Source organism: Apteryx mantelli, chromosome 8 (assembly GCF_036417845.1).
Source record: "Apteryx mantelli isolate bAptMan1 chromosome 8, bAptMan1.hap1, whole genome shotgun sequence".
In the NCBI taxonomy this organism is placed as follows: domain Eukaryota; kingdom Metazoa; phylum Chordata; class Aves; order Apterygiformes; family Apterygidae; genus Apteryx; species Apteryx mantelli.
This window is the reverse complement of record NC_089985.1, coordinates 15,216,800-15,243,077: the sequence shown is the minus strand read 5'-3', so window position 1 is coordinate 15,243,077 and position 26,278 is coordinate 15,216,800. Positions and strand designations below refer to the sequence as shown.

At 37.7% G+C, this 26,278-nt stretch overlaps 2 protein-coding genes across 2 annotated transcripts in view; one reads left to right on the top strand and one right to left on the bottom strand.

Moving 5' to 3' along the window:
- CDC73 (cell division cycle 73) overlaps positions 1–26,278 on the bottom strand; it is a 108,717-nt gene that overhangs the window by 41,601 nt on the left and 40,838 nt on the right. The window lies entirely within an intron of this gene.
- On the top strand, positions 751–7,859 carry B3GALT2 (beta-1,3-galactosyltransferase 2). Its single transcript, XM_013961261.2, has 2 exons — positions 751–1,013; positions 5,837–7,859. The coding sequence occupies exon 2, from the start codon at positions 5,972–5,974 to the stop codon at positions 7,238–7,240; it is 1,269 nt and encodes a 422-aa protein (XP_013816715.1). The 5' UTR covers positions 751–1,013; positions 5,837–5,971; the 3' UTR covers positions 7,241–7,859.

The following is a 26,278-nucleotide window of genomic DNA, read 5'->3' as shown; positions in this document are numbered from 1 at the left end:
AAAGAAATACATTTTTATTTTTTTCTTTGTTATGAAGGCACAAAGGATTTGTGCTCAAAGAGAGCCAAATGGGTTAAATCAAGCTATGGCATTTAAATGCTTGTAATTCCTTTGCACTGCAGAACAGCTTTGGGAATACGGAAAGAGACCATCTAGCATTAAAAATTCTCTAGAGAATCATAAGTTACAGTGTCAAGGAAAAGTGAAAACAATTTGAAAAAGCCCTCAATCATTCATTTAATAATCATGCAATTTTCATACTCTTCACCTATCATTGTGCTTATACTGAATACGTATCATTTATCAAATCGGAGCAAGAGCCTGTAAAGCTTTTTGGCTGCCTTCGGATTTAGTCAAAATGAATGCAAACAATCACGTGGGATTCAGCCAAGCAGTGACGTTAAATTCTGCTCTGTCAGAAGACAGCATCTGTCAAAGCCCACATTTAAACTGCTGCCTGCCTGTGCAGCAGCTGAAGAACTACGGGATGGATTTTATAGACCAAAATCCTTGGGTAAAACAGCTCCAAACCGTTTCAGTTACTGCCTAGCAACAATGAAGGAAGGAACAGAGGCAAATCCGATTGCTGAATGCAAGTGAAGCCCTGCGTGCGAGCGCTCCCTGCTACCGCTGCCGCTCGGAATATGGATACTGGGGAGAAGAGAACAGAGCACTGCATTGTCCGGCACGGCAAACGCCAGATGTAAAAGCTCCAATGCATCGGCTGCGAACAGCAGACGGCCCCGATCAGAGCAGCGACAACAACTACTGTCCTTTTGTTTGAACGCCGAACAAAAAGCCTCAAGACAAGGACAACACTTATGAGCAAGGAAGGTAACGCGGCAACGAGCAGACAGATGGACAGATTGGATACTGTGAAAAGCAATCGCAGGAAGCAGACTAGTGGGGGATATGCGCATGTTCGATAGCATCTTTTTTGCTGAAGTGATGGCGTGCCAAAACTATTTTCAGTGGGTATAATCCTCGCACCATAAATGGCCTGACCAAGGAAGGTATGTCAAATCCTTGTGTGTGATATTCATTCAGTTGTCTGTTACCTTTTCAGCCATTGCAGATAATGATCATTCCCGGGTTGCAGAGCCCAGGGAATGTCCAGCATGTCCATGAACGCTGGGAACAAATTCTCCCAGCCTTTCCCTTGGCCACGCCATGGCAGTGCCCCTTCCCTCCACTTGTTAAATATGTTGCTCACAGTCTGCTGAAGCTTGGGGTGGGTAGAGAAGGCAGATTAAAGGGATAATGTAGCTACTGTCATGATTGCATTTAACTGAGAAATTAAAAAAACTCAAAAACCTCCAGTTCAGAAAATAAATCAGTCAGAAATCCTCTCAAACTAGGTCAGAATTAATCCTTATCTGAAGTAATCTTAAAGCCCTGGTAAAATGGCCATGATGTGACACACACTGAGAGCACTGAACCATCAAAACACCATGCAGTCAAATTACATTTAGCTAAAAAGTACCTTCAAATCTTTTTACATCTGTTCCCCCCACAAAACACAAGCAAAATGTCAGACTATCATCAGCCACAGATAAATTGGGAGCCTGCAGAAGACTGAAGGTGATTTAAACTATCAGCAGTACAACTAGGCACCACATTTTACAAGTAACATCAGGCTCCACGGACATCCCAGCAGGAACCCTTCCTGCACTGTACACTCAAGATGGTGAGCATATAAATTACATCGTGCTATCGTCACAATTTCTCTGTTTAATGGGAAAACATTGACTGTTTAGTTTGGATTGCAAAACGCATGTTCCATCTAATTGCCATTCATTTCTGTTTATTCTTTAAATTTAAATACTTCATCAATAATGGCAAGCAAATAAGACAGGTTACTATCAGCAATGAAATTTAAGACCTAAGACTATAGGAATTTAATACACCACAGAAGTGCTTATCTGCGGAATCTATCAATAGCGCTAATAAATCATTTAGTTGTCAATATAAACATGCTTTCTTTGCTCAATACTAACTAGCAGTAAAACAACTGCAACTGTGGAAAGAGCTCACATATCTAAAGATGCAACGAGATGCGACTGTCGCTGTTTTTAGGTCACTTTAAAAACATTTAAAAGGTAAAGTCACTTTTCAGAACTTTTAAAACCAAACCCTCTAACCTCAGGAAGCACTCCTGGAGAACCGACTAGCCAGCACGGCGACTTTCATATCCGACAGGCTAAAACCTGAGCATCAGACCTCGTCTTGAGCACCGTCTGTTTTGTGCAAAGAGTTAAGGCAGTCTCTAAGCGAACTCCGGCACATTATGTGAGGCCTCATACGCCACTCCTGCTGCTGTTTACCAGCACACCAGCCCAGGCTGCCTTTTGAACTTTTCCCTCTAATTAAACAGTTTGCCCACACAGCTAATCAAAATATGAAAAACCAGGATGTGTAAATTGGGAGTCGACTGCTTCAATTTGCAAAGCTGTAATTACAGAGCACAACTGAAAGTACAAGAACCGAAACACGAGTAGAGCACAGAACACAAACAAAAATTCAAGAGGCATTCACAGCCTGTATATTTGGCAGTTCATAACACATCAGTGACTATAGCTATTAAATCATACATTCAAAATGCAGGGCTACATGCAGCAACATACTTTCAGAGGACAAGGGGATTGCATAAAATCCTTTTGGTACACTTAGTTTTACCTACGACCAATGGTTGATGCCTGTTCATAAGCTTTGTGTGAAAAGAAAATGTAAATATTTGAGCAAATGCAGTAACACTGTAACCCTAACTCAAATGAGAAAAAAATAACATTTTTCATGATACTATTCTTAACGTATACTCACGGTTGCTTACACTATTTTTAACAATGCATCCTTGCATGTAATTTTTTTTTCAAAGGAGCCACTGATACTGTTGTATTTCAAATGTTTAATACCCACTACATATTTTGAAATGTTTTGAACCCGAATTACAAAGAAAATAAGAGATACCAAGTTACTGGTTTTATTTTTCAGTCAATACTTTTATGAAGCTAAGAAATAGATGTGGGTCCTACCTCCTGACCCCCACCTTTTTAAAGGGCAAATTGAAATTGAAGATTTTCTAGAAAACCCGCACCTTGAAAAATAATAATTAAAAAAAAAAGAGAGAGAAATGACTCTTCAAAATAAGTTTTAGGGTGAGGGTCAGGACTAGAATCATAAGAAATTTAAAGTGCACAAAGTGGGTATGTAGCCTACAGAAAGGTTTCAGGCATTGCAATCCCAATTTCAGGGACACTTTCTCAGTGCATCAAGGAAAGACAACACCTGAAAACCACTTCCACTTTGCACAAATATTTATGTAACTTAGGAGTCTCATTTTCAGCTATTTCTATATGTTCCTATATGAACAACAAAGTGCTATTTAAATTAAAAATTAAATAAGAATTAGTAGTGCAGTGCACATTTGCTGAAGTCTTCAGATCTAATGACTGAAGTTTCTGAAGTGGAATAATTCAGTGTGACGACAAAGTTGATCCGAATTACAGCCGCTGCCCTGCATTCAGCTCCTCATGAAATTCTGGTTTTTACCTTCTTCCAAAACTGCATCCACACGCAGTGGAAGGATAATTAACCAAATATTCCCACTGCTATCAATCAATTGATTTCCCTGAGATCTAGGATACCCTTTGAAGTGACATTTATGTTTGCTTACATAGAAATATTCTTCTCAGATAACTGAGTACTCATTTAAAATTCACTGCACACTGCAGAGAAACTAAAAATGATTCATTTTGAGGGCAGCCTTCTGAGGCTTTTCTTTTCTAAGCACACAAAAGCAGGCGCAGGTGGCAACAGAAACCCTCAAAGTTCAGAGCTTATTTCCTTTTACACTGTATAATCTCAGAATTAAAGGAGCACAAACGGAATAGTGCGCCATTTCTGGTTAAGTCTCTGACCATGTACTTTAGACATTCAGGTTTAACATCCGTAGACTGGAAAGCATTTTTTGAAAGACAGCTCAACCTCAGGTAAACGGCATCAGTCCCAAAACAGTTAAAAAATCAGAAATACTTTCAGTAATCTTAAGAACAACATACGTGACCATTGTGCAATGCAGCACAATGGCAGAGAAGAGCTTAATATATCAGCAGGCAAATATTTTGCTATTTCAGAGGGAGAATTATGCAGCAGCGTGGTCTTTTTAGCTACATTTACATTGTTAGAAACCACAGCTAAAATCCCCGCTTACTTGCTCCTCCTAGTGGAGGTTGGTCAGACAAACCACAGCTTCAGCTGAGTGCAATACTACTACCCTTCTGGCTTCCAAATATTTTGAATGAGGCGTCTTCCACACACACATTTATTATTCTGTTTATATGTAGGCTGACATACAGTATTTTAAATAAAGATTTGATACAAGTCTGTCTTCAGCCTTTCTGAAATCTATTTCTCCCCCTACATGAACTAGGCTGATCAAATATTAAAGTCACACACACACAATTTAATAATGTTTCAATTGCCATCTCTTTTTAAATTATGCTTTTACAGTGTAGAATCCTGTAATTTCCCATACAACATGTCACTTAGTTTTTATAAGGCAGAATTTAATCCAAATATTGGTTTTAGAAGATAGTAAAGTAATTAATAAATCACACATTTACAGTAAAAATAGCATTTTCTATGGGATTCCTGCTAGATTGTCATCCTTTTTCCTATACAAAACCCTAGGGCCCACAAATAAATTAGAGCAAATTGAAAATCACAAACGAATTGCTACTGTGCAGTGAAAGGTTCATTTACGAGATGATGTGATCAGCTTTTAATATGCAGCATCATGAAGCTGCCATATTGCCTGTGCTCTTGAATATGAAAAAAATTTAAGAGAAAATGAAGCACAGACTAGTTTGGCACTTCTTCTTGCAGTTACAGCTGCTAGTAACAAAACTTCACATTTCTGTATAACAGAAGTATAGTAGTTGCATTTAAAACTGGAGAGAACAAAAAAATCACGCTTATCAAATAGTTTGCTAAAAAATGACTTAGTGCTGTGCAATTTTACTTCCTGTTAGTATGTACATTTACCTAAGATCTCTGGCTACTAAAAATCAACAGTTTTAATTAAAATTAACCGCATATGAGCCTGGTACAAAACCAGAATGTTCTCCATCATTGTGGACTGGAAGGCGAAAGGTGACAGAGAGGCGACTGAAAACGTTATCCTACGCCCCCATGTGAGGATGGTGCAGTGAGGTTACTGGACCCTGACAATTAATTCTGATGGGTGCAGCTTCTCCTCGACTTTCGGGGCACCGAGGGGGCCGCTGGAAACGCGCCAAGCAGCGCACTGTGATGAACAGCTCCGTGAGCAGCAACCTTGCGCCGTCTGTCCCGCTCCCGATACACGGTCGTTTCACAGAAGGGGTTTTTAAACTGTGAGCCGTACTACCCTGTGCATGTCAAATCAGTTTTAATTAATGCCAATAAACCTTCCATCTGGTATCAAGGCCTTTCCATTCAGTTCTTCTCAAACACTGTACGAGGATCTCTCAGTCAGCACACATGAAGCTATTTGAATCTACTTCACAGTTTTTCTGCTAGCATGATCAAATTCAGATTTTGTTTCCTTTGGTGTCCAGGATATTAGTCAAAATTACCAAGGAAATCAATGCACTTTTTTAAAAGCAAACAAATCAAGTAGATTTTAATCATAAAATAAGTTTGGCTTTTAGGATGTCTATGGCTAGTTTTAAAAAAATTGTATTGAATTTTACATTTATATCTAGTTTCTCATTGTGACCTCTTATAGTGCGAGAATGGAAAATCAAGGATTTTTTAATTGATTTCTTCCCTTTTTTTTCTTTCTAAACCTTTGCAGAGTGAGCCATTTGCAGAGAACTACTCAACACGAACAACAGAAAATGAATACCAAAGAATAGCAGCGGGTTCAGAAGGAGAGGAGAAGCCTTTTGCTTGAGCCTTATCTCTTATCCCACCACTGGATTCTTACAACATGCTTCAGTGGAGGAGACGACATTGCTGCTTTGCAAAGATGACCTGGAATACCAAAAGGTCTCTATTCCGCACCCATCTGATTGGTCTGGTCTCTCTCGTCTTTCTTTTCACTATGTTTCTGTTTTTCAACCACCACGACTGGCTGCCAGGCAGGGCGGGCTTCAAAGAAAACCCCATGGCTTACACCATACGAGGCTTTCGATCCATGAGAAGCGAGACGAACCTCAGCTCCCTGCGGAGTGCGTGGAAGGACACAGTACCGCAGACCCTCAGGCCTCAGACCATCACCAACGCCAACAACACAGACCTGGCACCGCAAGGAGTAACCGGTTTAGAAAACACGCTCAGCGCCAATGGAAGTATTTACAATGAGAAAGGTACCGGGCATCCAACTTTGTATCATTTTAAATACATCATCAATGAGCCTGAGAAATGCCAGGAGAAGACCCCTTTTCTAATCCTGCTCATAGCCGCAGAACCAGGCCAAGCAGAAGCCCGGCAAGCGATTCGCCAAACCTGGGGTAACGAAAGCCTGACACCCGGTATCCACATCGTTCGTATTTTTTTGCTGGGGTTAAGCGTTAAGGTAAATGGATACCTCCAGCGTGCCATACTGGAGGAAAGCAGACAATACCATGACATCATTCAACAAGAATATTTAGACACTTACTACAATTTAACTATTAAAACTCTGATGGGAATGAACTGGGTTGCATCTTACTGTCCAAGTGTTCCCTATGTTATGAAAACTGACAGTGATATGTTTGTCAATACTGAATATTTAATACACAAGCTTCTGAAACCAGAACTTCCTCCAAGGCACAAGTATTTTACAGGTTATTTAATGAGAGGTTATGCACCTAACAGGAACAAGGATAGTAAGTGGTATATGCCACCTGATTTGTATCCAAGTGAACGTTATCCTGTATTCTGCTCTGGAACCGGTTATGTTTTTTCGGGAGATTTAGCAGAAAAGATCTTTAAGGTCTCCTTAAGCATCAGACGTTTACATTTAGAGGATGTATACGTGGGGATCTGCCTTGCAAAGCTGCGAATTGACCCTATGCCTCCGCCCAACGAGTTTGTCTTCAATCACTGGCGAGTTTCTTACTCCAGCTGTAAATACAGCCACCTAATTACCTCCCATCAGTTCCAACCCAGCGAACTGATCAAATACTGGAACCACTTACAACAAAATAAGCACAACGCCTGTGCCAACGCAGCAAAAGAAAAAGCAGGCAGGTACCGCCATCGTAAACTGCACTAGAAGGAGGACGATACTCACTCTATAAAAAGTATTCCACGTGCAATCTGTAAATATCGCTGAACGCATGTACATTGAAAATGGATGAGCTTAATGGGACACCCTTCAGTTGATCCCCATCACATAATGGAGTCTGAAAATTATTTTTTTAATTTTAAAAGTATAGTTCTTGAAAATACTAATTATGAACCTCTAACCAAACAGTTTTCCCAGCAAATTTGAGGAAAAAAGATGATGGTATACAAGGATTTTTGTGTTAATGTGCAATAATAAGCATGCACACTTTGGTGGTACAATTGCTGATATATGTGCCAATAAAATATAATTGAGCATATTTTCCACACTAAAACTTTATTTTAAAACAATGCATTCATTGTTCTAGTTCTTTTCAGTCTAATGGTTTCTTATCTAGCACTGCTACAAGAAAAATGAAAAATGACAAATTAAGGAAATGCACAAAGGGCAGATCAGTTTTATGTTCAAATAGCACATTAAAATTATTGTACACTTCTTCAATGTACAATACTTTCGGTAATGTCACATTTACAATTTAGTAAGACACTACCACTGAACTCTAAAATACTAAGAAATGTTCCCTTTTACAGTGGGGCCAGTTTTAGGAAAGCTGCTTATTTTGGTTAGGAAAGAGGGTTAAATGAAATCAAATTTCAGAAAGCTACCACTTTGTACATCACCTTTAAAATGCAACTGGAGTTCAACAAGATTCCCTTCAAAGAGAGGGCTAAAGATTAGTTAATTCTCTAGAAGTCATAGGGCTAGTTCCTGAATTCTGGTTCCAGGTAACACATTCATCCTGGCATCTGCATGCAAATCCATTGAATCTGCTATTAAATTAACTTCCTGAATTAATTTCTTTAAGGTAGCTCAAAGGCAGATCAGAAATGCAAAATGGAACTTCAAGTCTTTTGACAGCATCTCAGAAATATCCCATTTCACAGAAAGAGGGGGGAAAAAAGACTGAATCTGTTATTTTGCCCTTTCTCCCCCTTCCCCCCCCCCCAAAAAAAAAAGATCAATCAAGTGAAAATGGGCCTAACATGGAAGATTTAGCTAAGCACCTTACTTTATGGATGGGGGAGGACCTGATGATAAGAAGATTGACATTTCCAGATAGCAATATGGTTGAAAATAAAACTGGAGCAGTTTTAAAAGTTAAAACCACAACATGTACCACTGGAAACAAAGATGTGAGAAGTAGGTTAAATCTGTTTACAGATTTCAAGTTTTCTAACAAATAGAACTTTTAAAGCTTATTTTCCAACAAAGTTATTACACAATTGCATCAGATTCAGGTTATTAGTGTTTTTCACAGTGCCGCATTAGCAATGCCCACCTCTGATTTAGCAGCAAATCATGGAACTGTGATTAGTTTTCTGTTTGACTGGGACTTTTTAATTGGGTAAAATACAAATATTTGATGTACTTTTATTATTTAATAAAACTGATTATATTTATGGTCCTTCAGACTTCACTTTTTATGGGAAGGCTGCTCAAGAGGAAATAAATGGCTAGCTTCAACATTGCCTGACTTTGCTAGTTTGCCTCCCAACTCTTACAATCTAGTTTTCATACTATGCACAATATAGAGACCACAGCATTTTTGTAGTTTATCTTTTCTTTGTAATGCAAAGGCAGATCATTATACTGAGCACTCTTAGCAGCCCTGAGGTTGTTTGTACCCAGAAACTTATACATATGAGCAGACTGTATCACACCAGACTAGACCTCTTAAAAGATACTAGGAGCTCTTATTGAAGATGGATATGGGAATTTGCTCACTGTCATTTTCTGGTGATCCTGCACCACTCAGTTTTGTCACCTGCTGTATTTGAGGTATAATAATGATGTTTGCGCACTTCCATATACCTCAAATAGCTAAATGTCTATTTCTGGGAAAAGTAAATGTGCAAAAATAACAACTCTCTGCAGAAGAGAGGGACATTGTCAAACTAGATTGAAAGTGCATTCATTTAGTTTTGGTGATGACTACTGGCATTCGTGCAACACAGACACAAGCTACAGTAGAAGACTTTGGAGTGTCCTTTCAACATCCATTTCTAACTTTCTTCACACTCAGATCTGACCTTTTCCTTCGAGTTAACACGGGCCACAATTGATATCCCAGATGAAAGCTACCTGGTTTAAGCTGACAATATGCAAGCTTAAAACAACAGTGCAATTTTCAGACAACTGGAAAGAGTGTTAAAAGCCAGCTACTATTACCATTATTAGACAGAACTTGGTTCTGTGAGATGCACAAACACAGCAGTTGCCTTCCCGCCAGTAAAGGTGACCAAGAATCCAGCTCGTCCTCTTGGAGAGGATGTGAGCACTGTTCCAGGCCTTCGGCACCTTCAAGCTGCAATGTAATGCACTCTACTTGGATTTTCTCAACTTTGGCTAGTTCAAAATGCTGTTACTGGTTATAGACCCAGAGGTTAATAACTAAACCTTAAATAGTTTGGCACTTGAATTATAAAGTTTGGCAGCCAAACAACCTCTAGGGTACTCCACTTTGGAGCTAGTGTCTGATGCCAATCTGTGTAAGTTTGGCAGAATTATGTTACATGTAAATTTCGTACATCAAACTTCTTGCTAGTTAAAATACTAGTGAAGAGTGCAAGAAGTAATATAAAAAGCCATTTTTAATGCTGTGTTAAGGGCCCACCATAGTTTTTCAAGATCTGTATTAATACTTGAGTGTAATTTGAAACCACTCATTTGAAGCATTTGAAGCATTATCAAGAGAGCCAAAGGCTACTGAGATTTTTTGTATCCAAGCACTGTCTTCTCACACAGTTCATTACAAAACTTTCAGAGGCAGGAGGGAGAGCGCGTATGATGAAATATGCAATTTAGAGAATGAAAGATCTACCTTCCATTCTTTCAATGTATTTACTGTTTTCTAGCTTGTGTTTAAACTGTTTACTCTAGTAGAGCATAAAAATAGTTCATGTTAAAAATAGTGCAATAATTATTAAAATCTTTGACAAGTATTCTCAATTCCTTTATGCATTGACCGAGGCAAAATAATCATTTTCAGTAGCAACAGGATGAAAGTTTGTGTCTAAAAGTCTAATGTGTGCAATGCAGTAAGAAATTCAGATATAACCATTTTACTGATTGAGGTATAGAGTTTTGTGTAATATTAACTTAAAATGTTTTACTTCTTTGTACATTTGCTTTAGATTGAAAACAAATACAGAAAGTTATAATATGACTGAACTTATTACAGGAGAAATGCATCATCATTACCATCATTATGGCAAAGAAAAATCCCAGAAAAATTAAACATGGTAACAAGATGAAGAGATTGAAATTTTGTAATTTTTCCCAATAAATATAACTTTCAACTAAAAGATTTACACACTAAAGCTAGATGACCAATACAAAGTCCCATGAAAAAGCGATTATTTAGCAACAACAGTTTGCATCTCCAGGTAAACTAGTAAGTCGGGTTACTTGCAATTCACACCTCAGTTGACTTGAGTAAGGAAAACTTACGGTTACAAGTTTTGGAGTAAGACGACTGGTCCTATCTCCCACAGCCATGTCCTGTTTTTCTTGGGGAAAGTTCATGACCTGTTCTAGTCTGAAAAATAGGGGTAAATGCACTTCCAAGCCTCAGTGATTTCTGAGGTGAAACTCAGTGTCCAGTAAGATCTTTACATAGAGGTTAAGAACTATTTTTCTCTCCTACAGTAAGTTCAAAATTATAGGATGGTAGTTATCTAGAAGAGATAAGACAGACTGGCTTTCAGGCTGTGCTGATTAGAATACTAATTTAAAGTTTGCTTTTCTTTTTCATTTGCAATGCAATAAGTATAAAATAGCAACCTGTAAGGCTGTATTTACAAAACATAGTCAGAATAAATACTCATGCTAAGGCTTATATTAGCTGTCTTGAAATCCTTACCAGTCCAGGCATTTGGGTGGAGCCGGGGGGGGGGGGGGGGGGGGGCTAAAAGCCATTACCTTGGAGGGTTCCTCCCACCCACCCCATGAATTTTCTTGATACATTAAATCAACACAACCCCAAATCATTCTTCAATCTAAACCAACTACAGAATCCAACAGTGCAATAAACTCTTAGCTCTCAAGTGAATACTTAGAGCAATGTGTGAAGACTTTCTAGGAGGAGACAAAAGGAAGGAAAGAGTGAAGATGCTAATATAAAAGTTACTACTCCTTATGTTTGTGCTAAGAGCAAGAATGGGCTCGTAACTGAATTTGCAAAAGCATCAATAGTTGTTTAGATATTTTTCCATTTTAAAACTCATTTCTAGTGCTCATAGTGTCAAATAAGCAAGTACTGGACAATCACTTCCTTACAGCATGGTAACTGTAGCTATCACCATTTTAAGAGAGCTTTCTTCCCTTTTAATTTCAGGTTCGGTTCTCCCAAAAGAGCGTGCAGTTTGGGTGGTATGCCTCACCCTCGATGACTGAGCTAATTTAAGATTGCAGATCATGCTTTAGCCATGCAGCAGCGCCGTGTATATTCAGACCGTGGCTGCAGTGTGTTGAGGGCAGCCTCCCCCCGAGCCCTGCTCGGCGATACCCGGCGGCCTGGCCCGGCAGTGCGGGGCGACCGCACCGCCGCAGTGCGGCACCGCACGGGGGAAATGTAGGTCAGCAAGGAGAGGACGTCTCTCTGCTTTGTACCCAAGGCAAGAAAGGCGGCAAAGGCTTGCCCGGGTGCCAGGCTGGGGGAGGGCTAGAGAGAACAGCAACTTGTACCAGGGCAGTGGAAAAAAAAGCTCTTGAATGTCAGAAAATGGAAAAGCGAAGCTGCTAGAAATCAAAAACGAGGCAGCTGATTAACACCATGCGGGTTAAAATATACAGGGCAAGCTCAGTTCTAAAGGAAAGCATTGAAAGTGAGGCCAAAATAGAAGTCGTTATCTGAATTTCTAGGGAGAAACATTTATACTTCTCCCCTTCTGGAGAAAGAGATGCCTGAGGTAGGCTCTGCAATAAAATTGCGAGTTTGGGATTGCAGGGCATGCTTTTTACTATGGCCTGAATAGAAGTAATTACAAGAAATAACATGAAGCCATAAACGGCAGGTCAGTAACTCCACAGATAATGTTTTACATATAGGAATGTCAATGCAGAGTCAAATCAAAACCAAAGGAAACTAGATCAGTTAGTTGCATGTAGAATTTAAACTTCACTTTCAAATAAAGTGTTAGCTATAGCTTTCATTTGTTACCGGTTAACTCGAGAGAAAACTAAAACCCGGTACAACACAGTACCTTCCTTTCACAGTTAAAGGACTGCAAAAGAATTTAGCCGAACGTGGATATAGATGAAAACTACCATGTTGCCTTCCTGGTATTACCATGGCAACAGTTACAAGAGCTCTCTTAAGCATTTAAATCTGACAGTTTTCATGATACCACTAACTGGATGGTAGTAATGATGTATTTTCCTTCACAGGCTAACTGCTGTACAGCTCAAACCACAGCGCATTAGCCATTCCCTTTGTTTTCCTCAAGACTGTGCTTGTGGTCAAAAACCTGTTCTGACCGAGACAGCAACCTTGAATTACTGCTCTCAGAAAGAAGTCCCTCCAGCATAAGGGATGCTCCTGGCTGAAAGCTTTGCGCAGTCTCAGAGGTTTCCTTCTGAATGCTTAAGTTGTGCGCAGTTGGCGCCCAAGGTGAAGAAGTCACGACTGCTAAAATCTGACAGGGTTTCCTCAAAGGGCTCCCTCCTCCCAGGAGCGGCCGCGAAGGAGCGCGCGGGATTGCTGACACCATCTCCCAGGTATCATTTGCTGGAGAAAGGAGAAGCAAGAGGAAGGTGCTGTTTTTCTACAGTCTTGATCTGTCTATAACCAATATAGACTTCTTAAAATAAGAAAACACTGCAAGCTGTTTTACCTCACTGTGGGCCAAAGTATATTGAAGGATATAAAAGTATGCATCCAAAGACAAGTGTATCATAACAAGTGCATCCCTTTCCTTTTAGCCCATTTAACATTACCTAATTTTAACTGACATTTTAACTGTTTAATATGAATATTCGATGAACCACTTATCTGATCTCACAGATACTCAGTCTGGGCACGATGGAGAAGTCTCCTTTCTTTCTTTTATAGCTACCTCACTAGAAAGAGAGGCCTGTCAAACACACATTTGCCATCCTAACATTTTAAGCATACCAGCTTTGATACTGTCTTGCAATTAATTCAACTGAAAAAGATGAAACACCTGAGAACAGTGTAAAATCCTTAAAGGTTTAAAACTCCCCAGATGACAAACATCAGGCTAGAGGAAGTAGCTATGTTTGCAAGGATGGAAAAGATTAATCTTTTCAACATAAAAAGGTCCTCTAGAAGTTAAGTATCTCCACTTCTTTCCCTGTTAACACTTTTTAAAGTTCTGAGTTAAATTCCAAATGAACTACATCCATGCCTTCATGAAACCACTAAATCCCTCCACTCTTAAAGAAAAAACCCCCATCTTTTCTTGTGGAAAGGCCAACTGTTCCCGTGTCTCAGTACGCTTGAGATTTAAAGCAAGAAAAACTGACTGCCGCAAGAAATTCCTCGTTAATAAAATACCAAACAAATCACCACGGAAAACACAAACAAAAATCTTGCTCACTGCCTTTATTAAATATTTAACATATACTGCATTTAAACAAGATGAGGTCTAAGAAACACCTTGAGGATAAGAGAGAGATTCTAAGTTTCTTTCAGGATTTCTATACTGCTGTCATTACTTCCAAAATAAATGTGAATTTTGTATTAAAAAAAAAAAGACATCAAAATTAATGCCTCTTGTACCATAATGTATAGGTTGATGCAAGATAACAAAGCGAAAAAGAAACACTGGAAATCACCATCTGTGACAGTCTAAAATTTTATGTATGAATTTAGTACTTAATGCAAATACCAGTCTTTTTATAGGCATTCCTCTAAAGTCCACCTAGGCATTGATTTTTGCAGACATAAAAATTCAACTCAATTATCCAAGCTTGTGAATCAAGAGAATTACCAATTTCCCATTGTATCATCCTTGAATAATTTAAAGCATTGTATTTTATTGATTGTTTTTTTAATGTAGAAATGCGTAACATTTTTATGTCCAACGATTTAAAGAAACAAGATCTTAATTCAGATATGCTCTTAACATTACTTAAGACTCTAAAATAAGAGTAAGTATCACGTACATACCTGGGGGGACAACTGGCACATCTGTTCCTCAAAAAGCAAATTACAAAGCTTATGCTGCAAATACACTGAGACAAACCAGGAAAGAAATCCACACTGCTCCTAAACAAAAATGTACCTTCAACAGAAAACTATTTTCAATAATCCCCTTACTGATGTCATGAGAAAATTGTCTTTCGAATACGAAGTGATTTTTGAAAGTAGATGCATCAGATGCCTTCTGTTATTTCACTAAATTAAATATGCTTTATCTATTTTAGAAATTAACAAAAATTGTTTAAAAAGCTAGTCCACTTCCTGAATTCTCAAAATGATAAAGAACTGAAAGTTAGAAGAATAACAGATAATTGTGAAGCCTTTTTTAAATATTTACTTGTTTCAAGTTTAAAAGCCATAGTTACTACTTCATACTACCCAGTTGTGAATTATCCCCTTTCAAAAAGCAGGCGAATCTCCTTTCTAAATCTGATAAAATAAGATTTTCTGCTCAAGATTCAATTGAGAAGTAGATACTGCAAAAAGCTTAAAGTATCCAGCTTTTGTTGTTAATAAATGAATGGCAGCCTTCTCCCTGTACTTTTCAGGCTTAAAACTGGAGTAAAAAATAAGTGCTGCCATATTCATTTAAAAAAAAAAAAAAAAAAAAAAAACACCAGCTGGGTTCCTCTACCATATTTAATTTTTGTCCCCTTAAACCATTTCCCCAACTTCTACTAGTAGAAGCCAAAAAACTAGAACGATCTATTGTCCAGATTTCACATTAGCAGAGCAGAATGGAAGAACAGTAATAAAATAGACAATCATATTCCTTCCCTATCCCTCCTCCTGTTCATCAAAATAAACTTTACACACAGATGAACACACACTTTCTGTAATTACCGTCTTCTGCACATATTCCATAAATCAAGCCTTTTTGAGAAAGACTACTTTTGTTGCATAAGACTTGCCTTACAACAAACTGGTCAGATAGTCATACTTTAAACTTTCCAGTTCTGTAAGAACTATAAGAAAAACTACTGATCTTGTATTTATAATTTTTCCACTGTAAAAAAAGATTTTACTTGGAATAAAGGTTTTTGGTTTTTTTCCCCCCATTTCTTATCAAAATATCTTCTTGGAATTGTATGCATTTACACCATTAGGAAGCTGGTATTTGCAGAGAGCGCTATGCTTGAAAGGAATTGTAACTATTTAGGAACTGCTTATTCCTTAGGAATTTTTAGAGATTTGGACTTCAAATACTAAGGTAATACCTTGATTTTACTCTGAGAACAGATGAATCTTAGAATGTTCATGGAAAAAAAAATATCAGCATAAGCATTAAGAACTTTAAAAAAAAACAAAAAAAACCAAGCTTTCAATTTCCAAAGAGTGAAACTATTTTTCCAATTTTTTCCAGCAATAGCTAAAGTTTTCCAGGATGAAAACTTCTCAAAATGCTGGTCATCCAAAATCTCCCCACCTGTGTACAGTGGGACTCCAGAAAGCAGTACTGCCAGCACAGACTCGCTAGGATATGGCAAAGTACTCTTGCATCAGTTCAGCGGGTGCAACCATGCTCCAGTTTCCAGTCCGGATAAACTGTGCAGCGTTCGACCGCGTCCGTGAGCCCAAAGGCAGGACTGACCGGAGCCCGCCAGAGCGCTGGCTCGCTGGCCTCCGCGCCACACAGCCAGGCGCAAATGCAAGGTGCTGCATAGCAATTTCCACTTCTTCTGTGACTCCCAAAGACTCTTGAGCAAAAATAACTTTACATATGTGTTGAACATATTTTACACTGGCTTTGTCAGTTATTTAAAATGAAAAATGGTTGCTTGAGATGTGTTGCTATAGAAAAAAGGACTGCCTCCCACCACGGCTTACTAACTAATTCAGTGTTTCATTAGTTTCAGTGGCCAACCTAGAAGCAAGAATCCACATCCGCTGTTTGCCCCTGGCTTTTGGGAAGTCAACAGAAATGGAATTATTTTTGTAATGATCAAGAAAGCTTCCTTTCTTTGCTTTCCCAATCTCTTCATAGTTCAATGTTTTCTCCGATTTTTTTTTAATATTAAGATGATCTGTGGTAACCCATTACAGATAAGTGATTTCTATAAAATGTAGTAAAAGAAATTAAGCATTCTACAAATAAATCCTGTAACAATCTCCCTCCCCACCCCACGCACCAGAGGAGAGCACAGAAATATTTATCTAACAATAAAACATTCTCTCCCATGCTCTCTCAAAGAGAAATTTCTAAGTAGTCTTGTCTTAAACCTGTGGGCATCTTAATTCCCTACATGTAGCTTTGTAAAGACTCCATTCAAACAAGAAAACACAAACCTGACTGTTTCTAATGAATACCAAGCTACAGTTTGAATTTTCTGTACAACAGCATTTGCAAAGCTTACTAATAAGCTAGAATCCTCCAGCTGTCATGAGAGAACTGGTTCCATATTGCAGATTAACTCTTTGTTTAATAGTGACATCAGATATAACTAGCTAGACTACACCAAATCATTTGTTTCACCGGTTTTCCAGTGTACCAATGACAGATTAAAAAAAATTCCAATACATACATAATAAACAAACACTGACTAGGATTCATTAGTACCTACTCTGCCTCCCTAAAAAGCTGCTAAAATTTACACAGTGATTCACAGATATATTACCAAGATTTCCCCCTTAGTGGAAGATGTAAGGATGGAACACAGAAATTCAGCTCAATGGATTCAGTTAGAGGGATGTTTTAACCCGATATTTTAGCAGGCCATATATGAAGTATGGGAATAGAGATCATCACACTGCAACAAATTTCTGGTAACTACATCAAATGAAAAAAAAAGCATCAAAACCCAACAGAAATACTTTACAATTACTCTTCATTATTCTAAACTTTTAAAATTGAGACACCTTGGTAAGCGTTATCTAGCTTGAAGACTCAAATGCCAAGGAAAGCCACACTTGCAGGGGAATACCTGGACAGGAGAAGCACCAGAGAAATCATAAGAGAAGAAATTCTGCCCTAAGCAGCTTATGTAAACAAATGAAAAGGGACAAATTTTAAGTGGCAGGCTTCAACTTATCCACACAGGTACTGGAAATGGATGTTTCATTGTGAAATAATCATGGAAGTAAAGTGTGAAAGAAACAATCATGACCTAAAATAAACAGATACTATATCAAATATCTACAGCAATCTAATTTCCTATTCCATTCTCACCTTAAAGATCCCAGTGAACACACCACATTAAACCGGAAGTTTAGTAGTCCTTGGGTCTCCCCACCAAAACCAAACCAGAGAATGAAAGAGATTCCTGGAACTTTTTTTTTTTCTTTTTTTTGAAAAATATGCACAGAAAAACATTTGCATTGTGGAAATTTACTACTGAGTTTACTACTGAATTTACAACTGAAATAAAAATTCCCATGAAATCCAGAAGATGTTGAACTGTGCATGCTGGAAAAAGTACAGCCTTTACAGACTAGTTAATGAACACCACTGCAGGTCTCCGTAACCCAGCCGTTCCTACCTTCCCTGAAGAGGATGAAGAGTTAAATCCTGTTAGTGGATCTGATTCAGAGGAAATCTCTAGTGCTATGTGCACTAGTAGTGTGCACACACAGCATTAAAAAACAGGGCCTCAGGAACTAGAGAAGCAGGAAATTCATATGACAGTTCTGGGAAGCTGATCCAAAATTTAATGGGCTTGCCCATGGTTTTAAATGTTTATAAGGATTCAAGTAAAGGTGAGAAGTCAAAGCATATTAATTTAAACGCACTAAATTCCCACATGAATTTTCTGTTGCAGGAGTAAATTGGCCTTCACTCACTGTAAACTAAGGAAATTAAACTACAGCTAACCAAAGTAATTTTATTCCTAAAGACATCATCAGCCAATGGCAATTTAATGCATTACAACTTATGAATGTTGATGTTGTACACTTTGGTAATTTGCTTTAATTCGCTCAAGCGCTTTGATCTAGATATAGCCTTAAGGAATAATTGTATATTGCCATATTAGATTGAATCATCTTTTGTATTAAGGAAGAAAGGTTTATTCGCGAATGGGAGAACTATGAAGGACGTGCACCAAGAGAACAGAGATGACTGTTGAAGACTCTTAACTTTCTAGTAACTCCGAGCCACTATATCCCACTCAGGTGGCAACAGCTCCGTCCTGTAAAGACCCGAAGAGTTTACAAATGAAAAACAACTTTAGATTGTAACACTTAAAAACAAGTCCTGTATTAGGGAACTCAGCAGAAGATCTTGAGTCCCTGAAGCCCCTGACTGAGATTTAATGGCTTTCCGGAAGAAGAGACTGAGGGTGTTGCGGACACAGGAGGTATTTTTTTCCCCCCATGAAGCTACATACAGCTCTTACTCTTTGATCAGCATTTGCATGATTGCAAAGGCACTTCCAAAAGTCTATTATTGGCTTGTCACAAAATCCCTTAACAAGAAGGAAAGCCAGTAAGATACAATGCTGAAATGGGTAGAGAACTTCTAAACTTAAACTATTAAGTAGCTCAGAGGTCAGCTGCAGGTTGGAGGCTAGAACAGCGGGATTACTAGCTACAAAGGTAAAGAAATAGAGTTTATACCCAAGACAAAATGCCTGAGAACACTGCTGGAAAGCACAGGGGTGCACCATGAGTCTCTCTCACAGCAGCTTGACAATCAGGACTAAGTATGACTTCAGTCAGGGCTTTATCAACAGAAAAGAAAAATATTAAAATATTCATCAGAAGAACTGAAAGTAACCAAACCTAGAATCTTATATGCATACACCTCATTATGTAGAAAAATTCTACAATTTAACATCTTACAGTGAAAAACATTAACAGTTAAAAATAAAATAAAATTCACAGTAATACCTAAAATTTACACTGAAATAAAGCAAATTCACTATGCATCAGTGTTAGAGGTAATGAGTTGTGAATAAATAAAAACAGAATACATGTTTTTTTTCCCTCCACCAAGCAATGTCACAATGCACAAGTTTAAAAGCGATTAAGAACCCTCCCTCCTCACCGACAAAACCTCATTACAAAGAGGCACAAATGCATCTTTCTGTTTAACTGGAAGGAAAACATTCCTCCCGTCATCTTCAGACTTGCCAGAGAACCTGATTCTACTTTCTTCACCCTTGAGAAAAGAAAACATCTGCCCACCCCATCAGCTTTTAATCTTCTTATGGACAGAACTAATTTAGCTTCCTTCTGGGAAATGTGGTGGGGGGTGAATCAGCCAAGCCTAGCTGAGCAAAAGCAAGTCTTTTTTTTTTTTTTTTTTTTTTTAAAGAACAAAACTCAAAGCTGTGAACATTCATATATTATGCCACATGTATGAAGTACTAATATATCTCTATACATTTTAATATAATTTAAATATGGCTTCACTAAAGAAGCATTACTTTACTGAACATAAGGCAGAAACTCCTTGAAGTTTGCCAAATATTAAATGTCAGGTTTATCAATCATTTTCATTCCACTTATGAGAGGCGTCAGAAAATTATATGATTTTCTTAAAGGTATGATTCTTATTCATAACTGAAAATATTAGTATATTAGTGGCCACTATGTTTAGATTTAATATATTCTTGATCTTAACCTGGAGGATGTTGAGTATTTACTACTTTTTATTATATCCTCATCTCCATTCCATATAATAGAGTTATAATACTCAAAAATATTTTCCATATATTATAAATTTCCATCAATAAAACATGTTCCCTGCATATAGTTTATTAAGGTACTCATTGTTTAAAAAGATCTTATGATTACATTCATATTTGAGCTAATTAGAATTCACACTATTTCATATCAAAGTCGACTGTAGGCAGTTTTCCAGAGAACAAAACAAAAGGACATTCAGAGTCTTGCTAAAAACTGCCAGAGGGGTGACTATAGAGAACACATGGAATATATGTTTTTGCTGTACAGTACTCTGTCTCTAAGTACATATGAAAATTACCCTTATTAAATACTTATTACATCCAAATAAAGGTGAACAAACTGCTTGATTAGGCTATTCTTTCATTAGTGCAAATGGCAGCTGTAATGAACAAGTAAATACAATTTCCAAAGGATTTCAGGTATGAATAAGAAAGTTGATCTACACTAAATTTTACATGTGAAATCTGAGCCAACTATAAGACTACTATTTAAAAACAGATGTAAAGCCAGTCCAGGCACTCCAGAATCAGTTTGGGTTTTATTTTCCAAAAACAGTATGATGATCAATTCACTATTCAAATATGTATTTTACTGTTTTAATCTGTATTTCCCTTGCTGTTCATGTCTAGATATTTTTCAAAGTTTACATGAATGAAGTATGTGACATTATTTTCAAGACTTAAAATTATACATGTGAAGCCTACTATCAAATTAGTGTTTTATTACAGGACATGATACCATGTTAAAATAGAACGCAATTTCTATACCAGTATGAGGCAACTATATATTGTAAGCAGCTAAATGATTAGCTACAAAATATTTACCTTAAGGCATTATAAAGCTCGCTCTATCCAGAAGTATTGTGTTTTACTTTATAAGCAAATCGGGGAGATTATCTTTGCTAATGACAACTGTATTCTCTTTAAAAATTTAGTAACATAGCAATTTGTTTGTCCAATTTACATCAACTGCTCCAAAGATAATTAGTAAGCAGGACTGATTAATACTACTACATGACACCCTCCAGCCTCCTTGCTCTAACATAAAACAAGAGTTTCTTTGCAGGAAAGAAATTTGTTAATAGCTTTTAATCACATTTCCTTCCTTCTTCCACAATATACTTTGAACCTGCTTTTCGGTTTCAATGAAATTTGACAAAGGCAAAGGAATTTCAAAGAAAGTTACATCCTACAAATTTTGTGAAAATTGCTGGCCAGAGAAATGAGACTTTCAAACTAGTGCTCCCAAGGAGGGACAGGGAGGCCGTACTCATGCTCCATATCCTCAATACGGCAGCACCGAGCCACCAGAAAGCACATCTCAACTAACCAACTGCACTTTCTTCCGGGGCAGAGGGAGATATGAGAGATACCCGCTTTACTGGGGTAAAAGAGAGTCTTAGGTGATTAGAGAGGAAAACTAGCCTTCATTACTTTCATTGCCTATAAAGGAAACATAGAATTTAAGGGATCATTCAAATTAGAAGTACTATAAATTTACTGTACCTAGACTAAGAGTTAACTACTAGCAATCTTAAAATTTTAATCACATCACTATCACTTTGTCTAGTCACACCAGACTGCTTCACACTTCCTTTTTTAATTGAATTTGAAAAGCATATCTGTGCTTATGCATAAAAACCTCTGTAATACTCATATACCTCTATGTAGGGGAAGTGTCTGCTTTTAACCTCAAAGAGTTGAGAGAGCAAGATATTTTCATTTCAATAATATACTAAAAGCCTCCTAATGCAGCAAACCAATCAAATACTTCAACTTCCTAAAACTTAAGTGTGCCAAATACAATGATAATGTAAGACAAAATAAGAACATTTGTTGTTAATATTATGTTACATTAAGTCTAAGCAAAAGTTTTACAACTCTAGCTACTCAAAATGTACATTTGAAAAAAAAATAAAAATAAATAGGTGTTCTCAAAGACAGTTATTTATCAATTTTTATCAGTTTGCCAACTGCTTTAGGTAAATTTGAAGTTTTATATAATTGGACATACCTTAATTGTTTGAAATATTAAGTACTGAATACGAAGATACGTTCAAATAGTAGCAAAAAACCCTCTGAGAATCACTTTTATACAAGATTAGAAACAACATTTTTCTTACTCTATCAATATCTTAAACCCCCAAGCCAAAAAATCTCCAGAAAAATCCCATAATTCTTTACAGAATAAAAGAGAAAGGCAAAAGAGGTATTAAATGAAAATGCAAACAGACAATATATCTCTGAATACCTACCTATATGCAAATTCACACATGTGGGGGCTTCAAGCAGGCCTCTCCTTACCTCACTTAGCTGAAGATAGTCTTTAAAAAGGTTTTGGGTGAATAAAGACCAAAGAACCACCCCTTCCCGGAGCAGTGATCCAAGTAGTTTCAGCAATAGCATGCTGCTCAGTAAAAACATAAATGTAGCTCCAGAAGGCAGCTCTGCAGATCGCAATCATAGGTATATTCCAGGAGGTATGATCGGGGTTGTCGAAACGCTATTGAGTGAGCCATAACTAATACAGAGTTCATAATATAGTCTTTACAGTCATGTACCTAATGAGAAAGCCTAAACTGAGATACGCTGTATCCTAGACTACTAGTAGCAAACCTGAATATACCAGGATTTCACCTAGAGAGTCCCGTCCTTTCAAAGGAAAATAAAACACACCTAAACATCCCAAAAGTGAGGATGCAGATTCAACTGCAATAGCCTGTGGCTGCATAAAAGACACAGGCAGATTAACACCTTGATTTAGATGGAAATCTAAAACCACAGGTAAAGCTCAAAATATGGTCAGCCTTATCAATTACCTTCTCAAATGGCGTAAAAAGGGTCTGCCTTAAAGGTTTAAATATCTCCTGCCTTGCTATGCTGAAGGGATCTTCTCATTAGTGATGTTACACTGTTCAAATAGTGCTGAATTACATCATTTATAATCTGTCCCCCAAAAGACTGTGAAACCAGGGTAATTACTTACATTAGCATTTCATTAACACTTGCCTCCAAAGACCTGTCTCAATTCTGAGCTTTGCAGGACTGATATGCTCAGAGCCAAAAAAATACTCTTTGCCTTGCACACTCTGATGCAAGAACTAAAGAACACCTGCCTATAACATATTCCTTTTAAAATGTTATCTTAGTGTTACATTCTTGTAATAGGAAGATGATAAAGGCGGTAAGTCACACCTATGAAGAAAGTCTCCTGCACTAAGATACCCTCTGGCTGGATTCAAACACTAACTATACACTGAAGAAAAGAAAAATTGCAAAAAGGAGATGGAACTTTAGAAGAGCAAACCCAGAGCAAAGCTCATAAATTGAAACAATAGTCCTTAAGATGTTCAAGGACGGCCTTGACAATAAAGAAAAAATACAGAACTGATAAAAATAATTTAAAGAGCCTGTAAAAGAGAATTTGCTGTGGCTTAACTAAGAAGTACTAGTAAGTAGTATGAGTCAGATGTACATGAGAGTGGGCTTTGAAGCATGTTCCTGTGGGCGTTGCTAGGGAAACACTCAGGCTACCCTACTTTCCACGTCCCAATAGGTACAGCTATGGCGCTACAGTACACAGGAGCAATCCTGCCAAGGAGAAAACGTCTTTCCACAAACATACAATTGCATCTTTCCTCATTAAAAGCAAATAACCAAACAGAAGTAATAAAGTGTCACATGGCCTAACAACTATAGCATAATCTCGACAACTAAACACAGAAGGCAATCTTGAATCAATCGGCTCAGATTAATTGCATCCAGGACTGGGCTGATCATTAAATAATTGAATTGTAACTTTGATTTAATTACTATATCATGAATTCAAAACTCTTAAAACTCTTCTAAGATGACGGGTGAGCTACCCACATGATTATTGTGGCAAGCATGGATAAATGGGGGGGGGGGGAATCCTACCTTTTGGTCTCCTGTCCATCACACACATTTCCACTGTTTTATTCTGTCCATCCTCCACAGGCCCCTAAACCCTGCCTCCAGGGACCCACCAGGGTCCCTGCCACCACAGGCCGTCTCCAATTTCAATGGCCAAGGAACAAAAATGACTACTGATAGTTCATGTAGCTATATTTTCCTTTCTATTGTCACCCTTCAAGTCCCGTTCATTCTCAGTTACATTCACTGAGGTGATGGTAAATCCGACTATAAGCTCCTCAGAGCAGGACCAATGTCTTCTGACATGCTGCAGAGCAGGACCAATGTCTTCTGACATGCTGTCTTAACACCCAGCACACAGGTACCTTTGACTTTCTAAGATCTTAGGTTTTTCAAGAAATATTTAGAAACAGTGACAATGATCATTATAATCCAAATTTGCTAAAGGGATTAAAGATAAGAATCCACAAAAACAACCACCTGTCCTCAAACATATACTATATAGGCTATGACCCCAGTCTTTTAAATAGTTATTGATTTCATGGTTCTCTCAGCAAAATGCCAAAAATATCATGCTGATTTGCATTGATAAAGAGGCAAGAGATTAAAATATGCTTATATCTCAGACAGTCTTTAAGAAAGGTCCACAAGACCTATACACTGTATTCACAAATTCTAAATAAATTAGAATACCACATAACAGCTAAGATCTTCCTTCCTTGTTAGAAGAAATTTGACAACAGACAAACTGTCAGTTGAAGATGCAGCTATTACAGTAGATGTTTGGAGATACAGAAGAAACATGTTGACAATATTGTTTAATATTGAACAAGCCATGTGAAACACGGAATTTGATTGTTTAGAACAATTCGGACAAAGTATAAACATCTGTAGCTCAAATTCAGCTGATATTGAGCAACATTTTATAAAGCTTTCATTAATAGATATTTCAGTCAGGTCTTAAGAGCTGAGAAAGACAAAAGGAATTAAGCATAAGTGGTATTCAAGCAGAAATTAAACATCTAAGGCAAAGAACACAAATGAAATTTGCTTGACATTTTCAGTTGGGTCAGGTTTCCAAATGAGAGCAAGTCCTGGACTATTCTGAAAGGACCCGAGTTCTAGCTCATCGTGTACATTGCAGAAAAGTTTCTTGAAGGGACACCCATGTGCTTAGCAAAGTAGACAGTATCATCCAGCTTTAGGTCAAGACAGGTCTAGCAGCACATCTTAAAATTCATAGCAAGAGCTTTTAAGGCTCTTAAGCTTTTGTCAGTAAAGCTCTCTAGATGTCTAAAGTTCCATACTCAGAAATATTTTGGATTCTCATACATGGCACTCCTCCATTTAAATCACTCAAGGACTTGACAGGCACGACACGAGCACACTTAGTACACTGACACAATTGAGTTTTACACAGAACAGTGACTTCAGACACTCATTTAATAACAGAGCTAGGTGGCTCAAGGTCTTGCTCCCTCTTTTATTCAGTAACACACTGGCCAATGTAGCAATGCCTAAATTCCAGATGTGTGACTAGCTATGTGACATTCACTTCATTTCTTGAATTTGCACTTCTTAGTCCCAAAATAAAATAAAACCTATTATGAGGAACAAAACAGGCAGTTCTATTGTATGATGCAGTACACTGGCAAGATATCTTGGCACAGATGTACTTGATTTACAATACTCTGAGAAAATGAGTGCAGCATTGTTCAACCTAACACATTTTCTTGAAAGCAGCATTTGTATGCAATTTTCTTGGTCTTTATCAACTTGTCTATTTAGACCAAAACTCTTTAATGGAGACTAATTTATTTCATATTTGAGACATGACTAAGGCAATGAAATGCCAACCACTGAAATTGTTGTGTGCACCTTTAACATAAAATACAGTAATAGTTCTTAGAAAACTTTGCTGCACTCCATCCCCACTTATTGGAGTATGCAGATACACAAGCTCAACAAAAGGGTCCTCTAGTCTGTTATCCCAGAGCAGTGCAAGTGTAACAGCATAAGGATGCTGGAAGACTATTCTGAATCAGTTTCAAGTTAGTTACATATAGATATACTTGAAAGAAACTACAAATAATCCAATGAAAACAAAAGCTTTTCAAAATTCTCTACCTTAAGAATCACCTATGCAATGCTCGTCTGATAGGTCAGGTATTAAAAGAGGGTGAGGACAACTTTGTAATGATTAAAAATCTGCTAACCAAACATAAAAGCAACACAGCTGCTTCCAAGCTACGATTACGCGCACGAAGAAGGTCCCAAGCGCTG

Excerpts from the sequence above, each read along its gene's own strand:
- B3GALT2 (XM_013961261.2), top strand. The coding sequence starts at position 5,972 with ATGCTTCAGTGGAGGAGACGACATTGCTGCTTTGCAAAGATGACCTGG.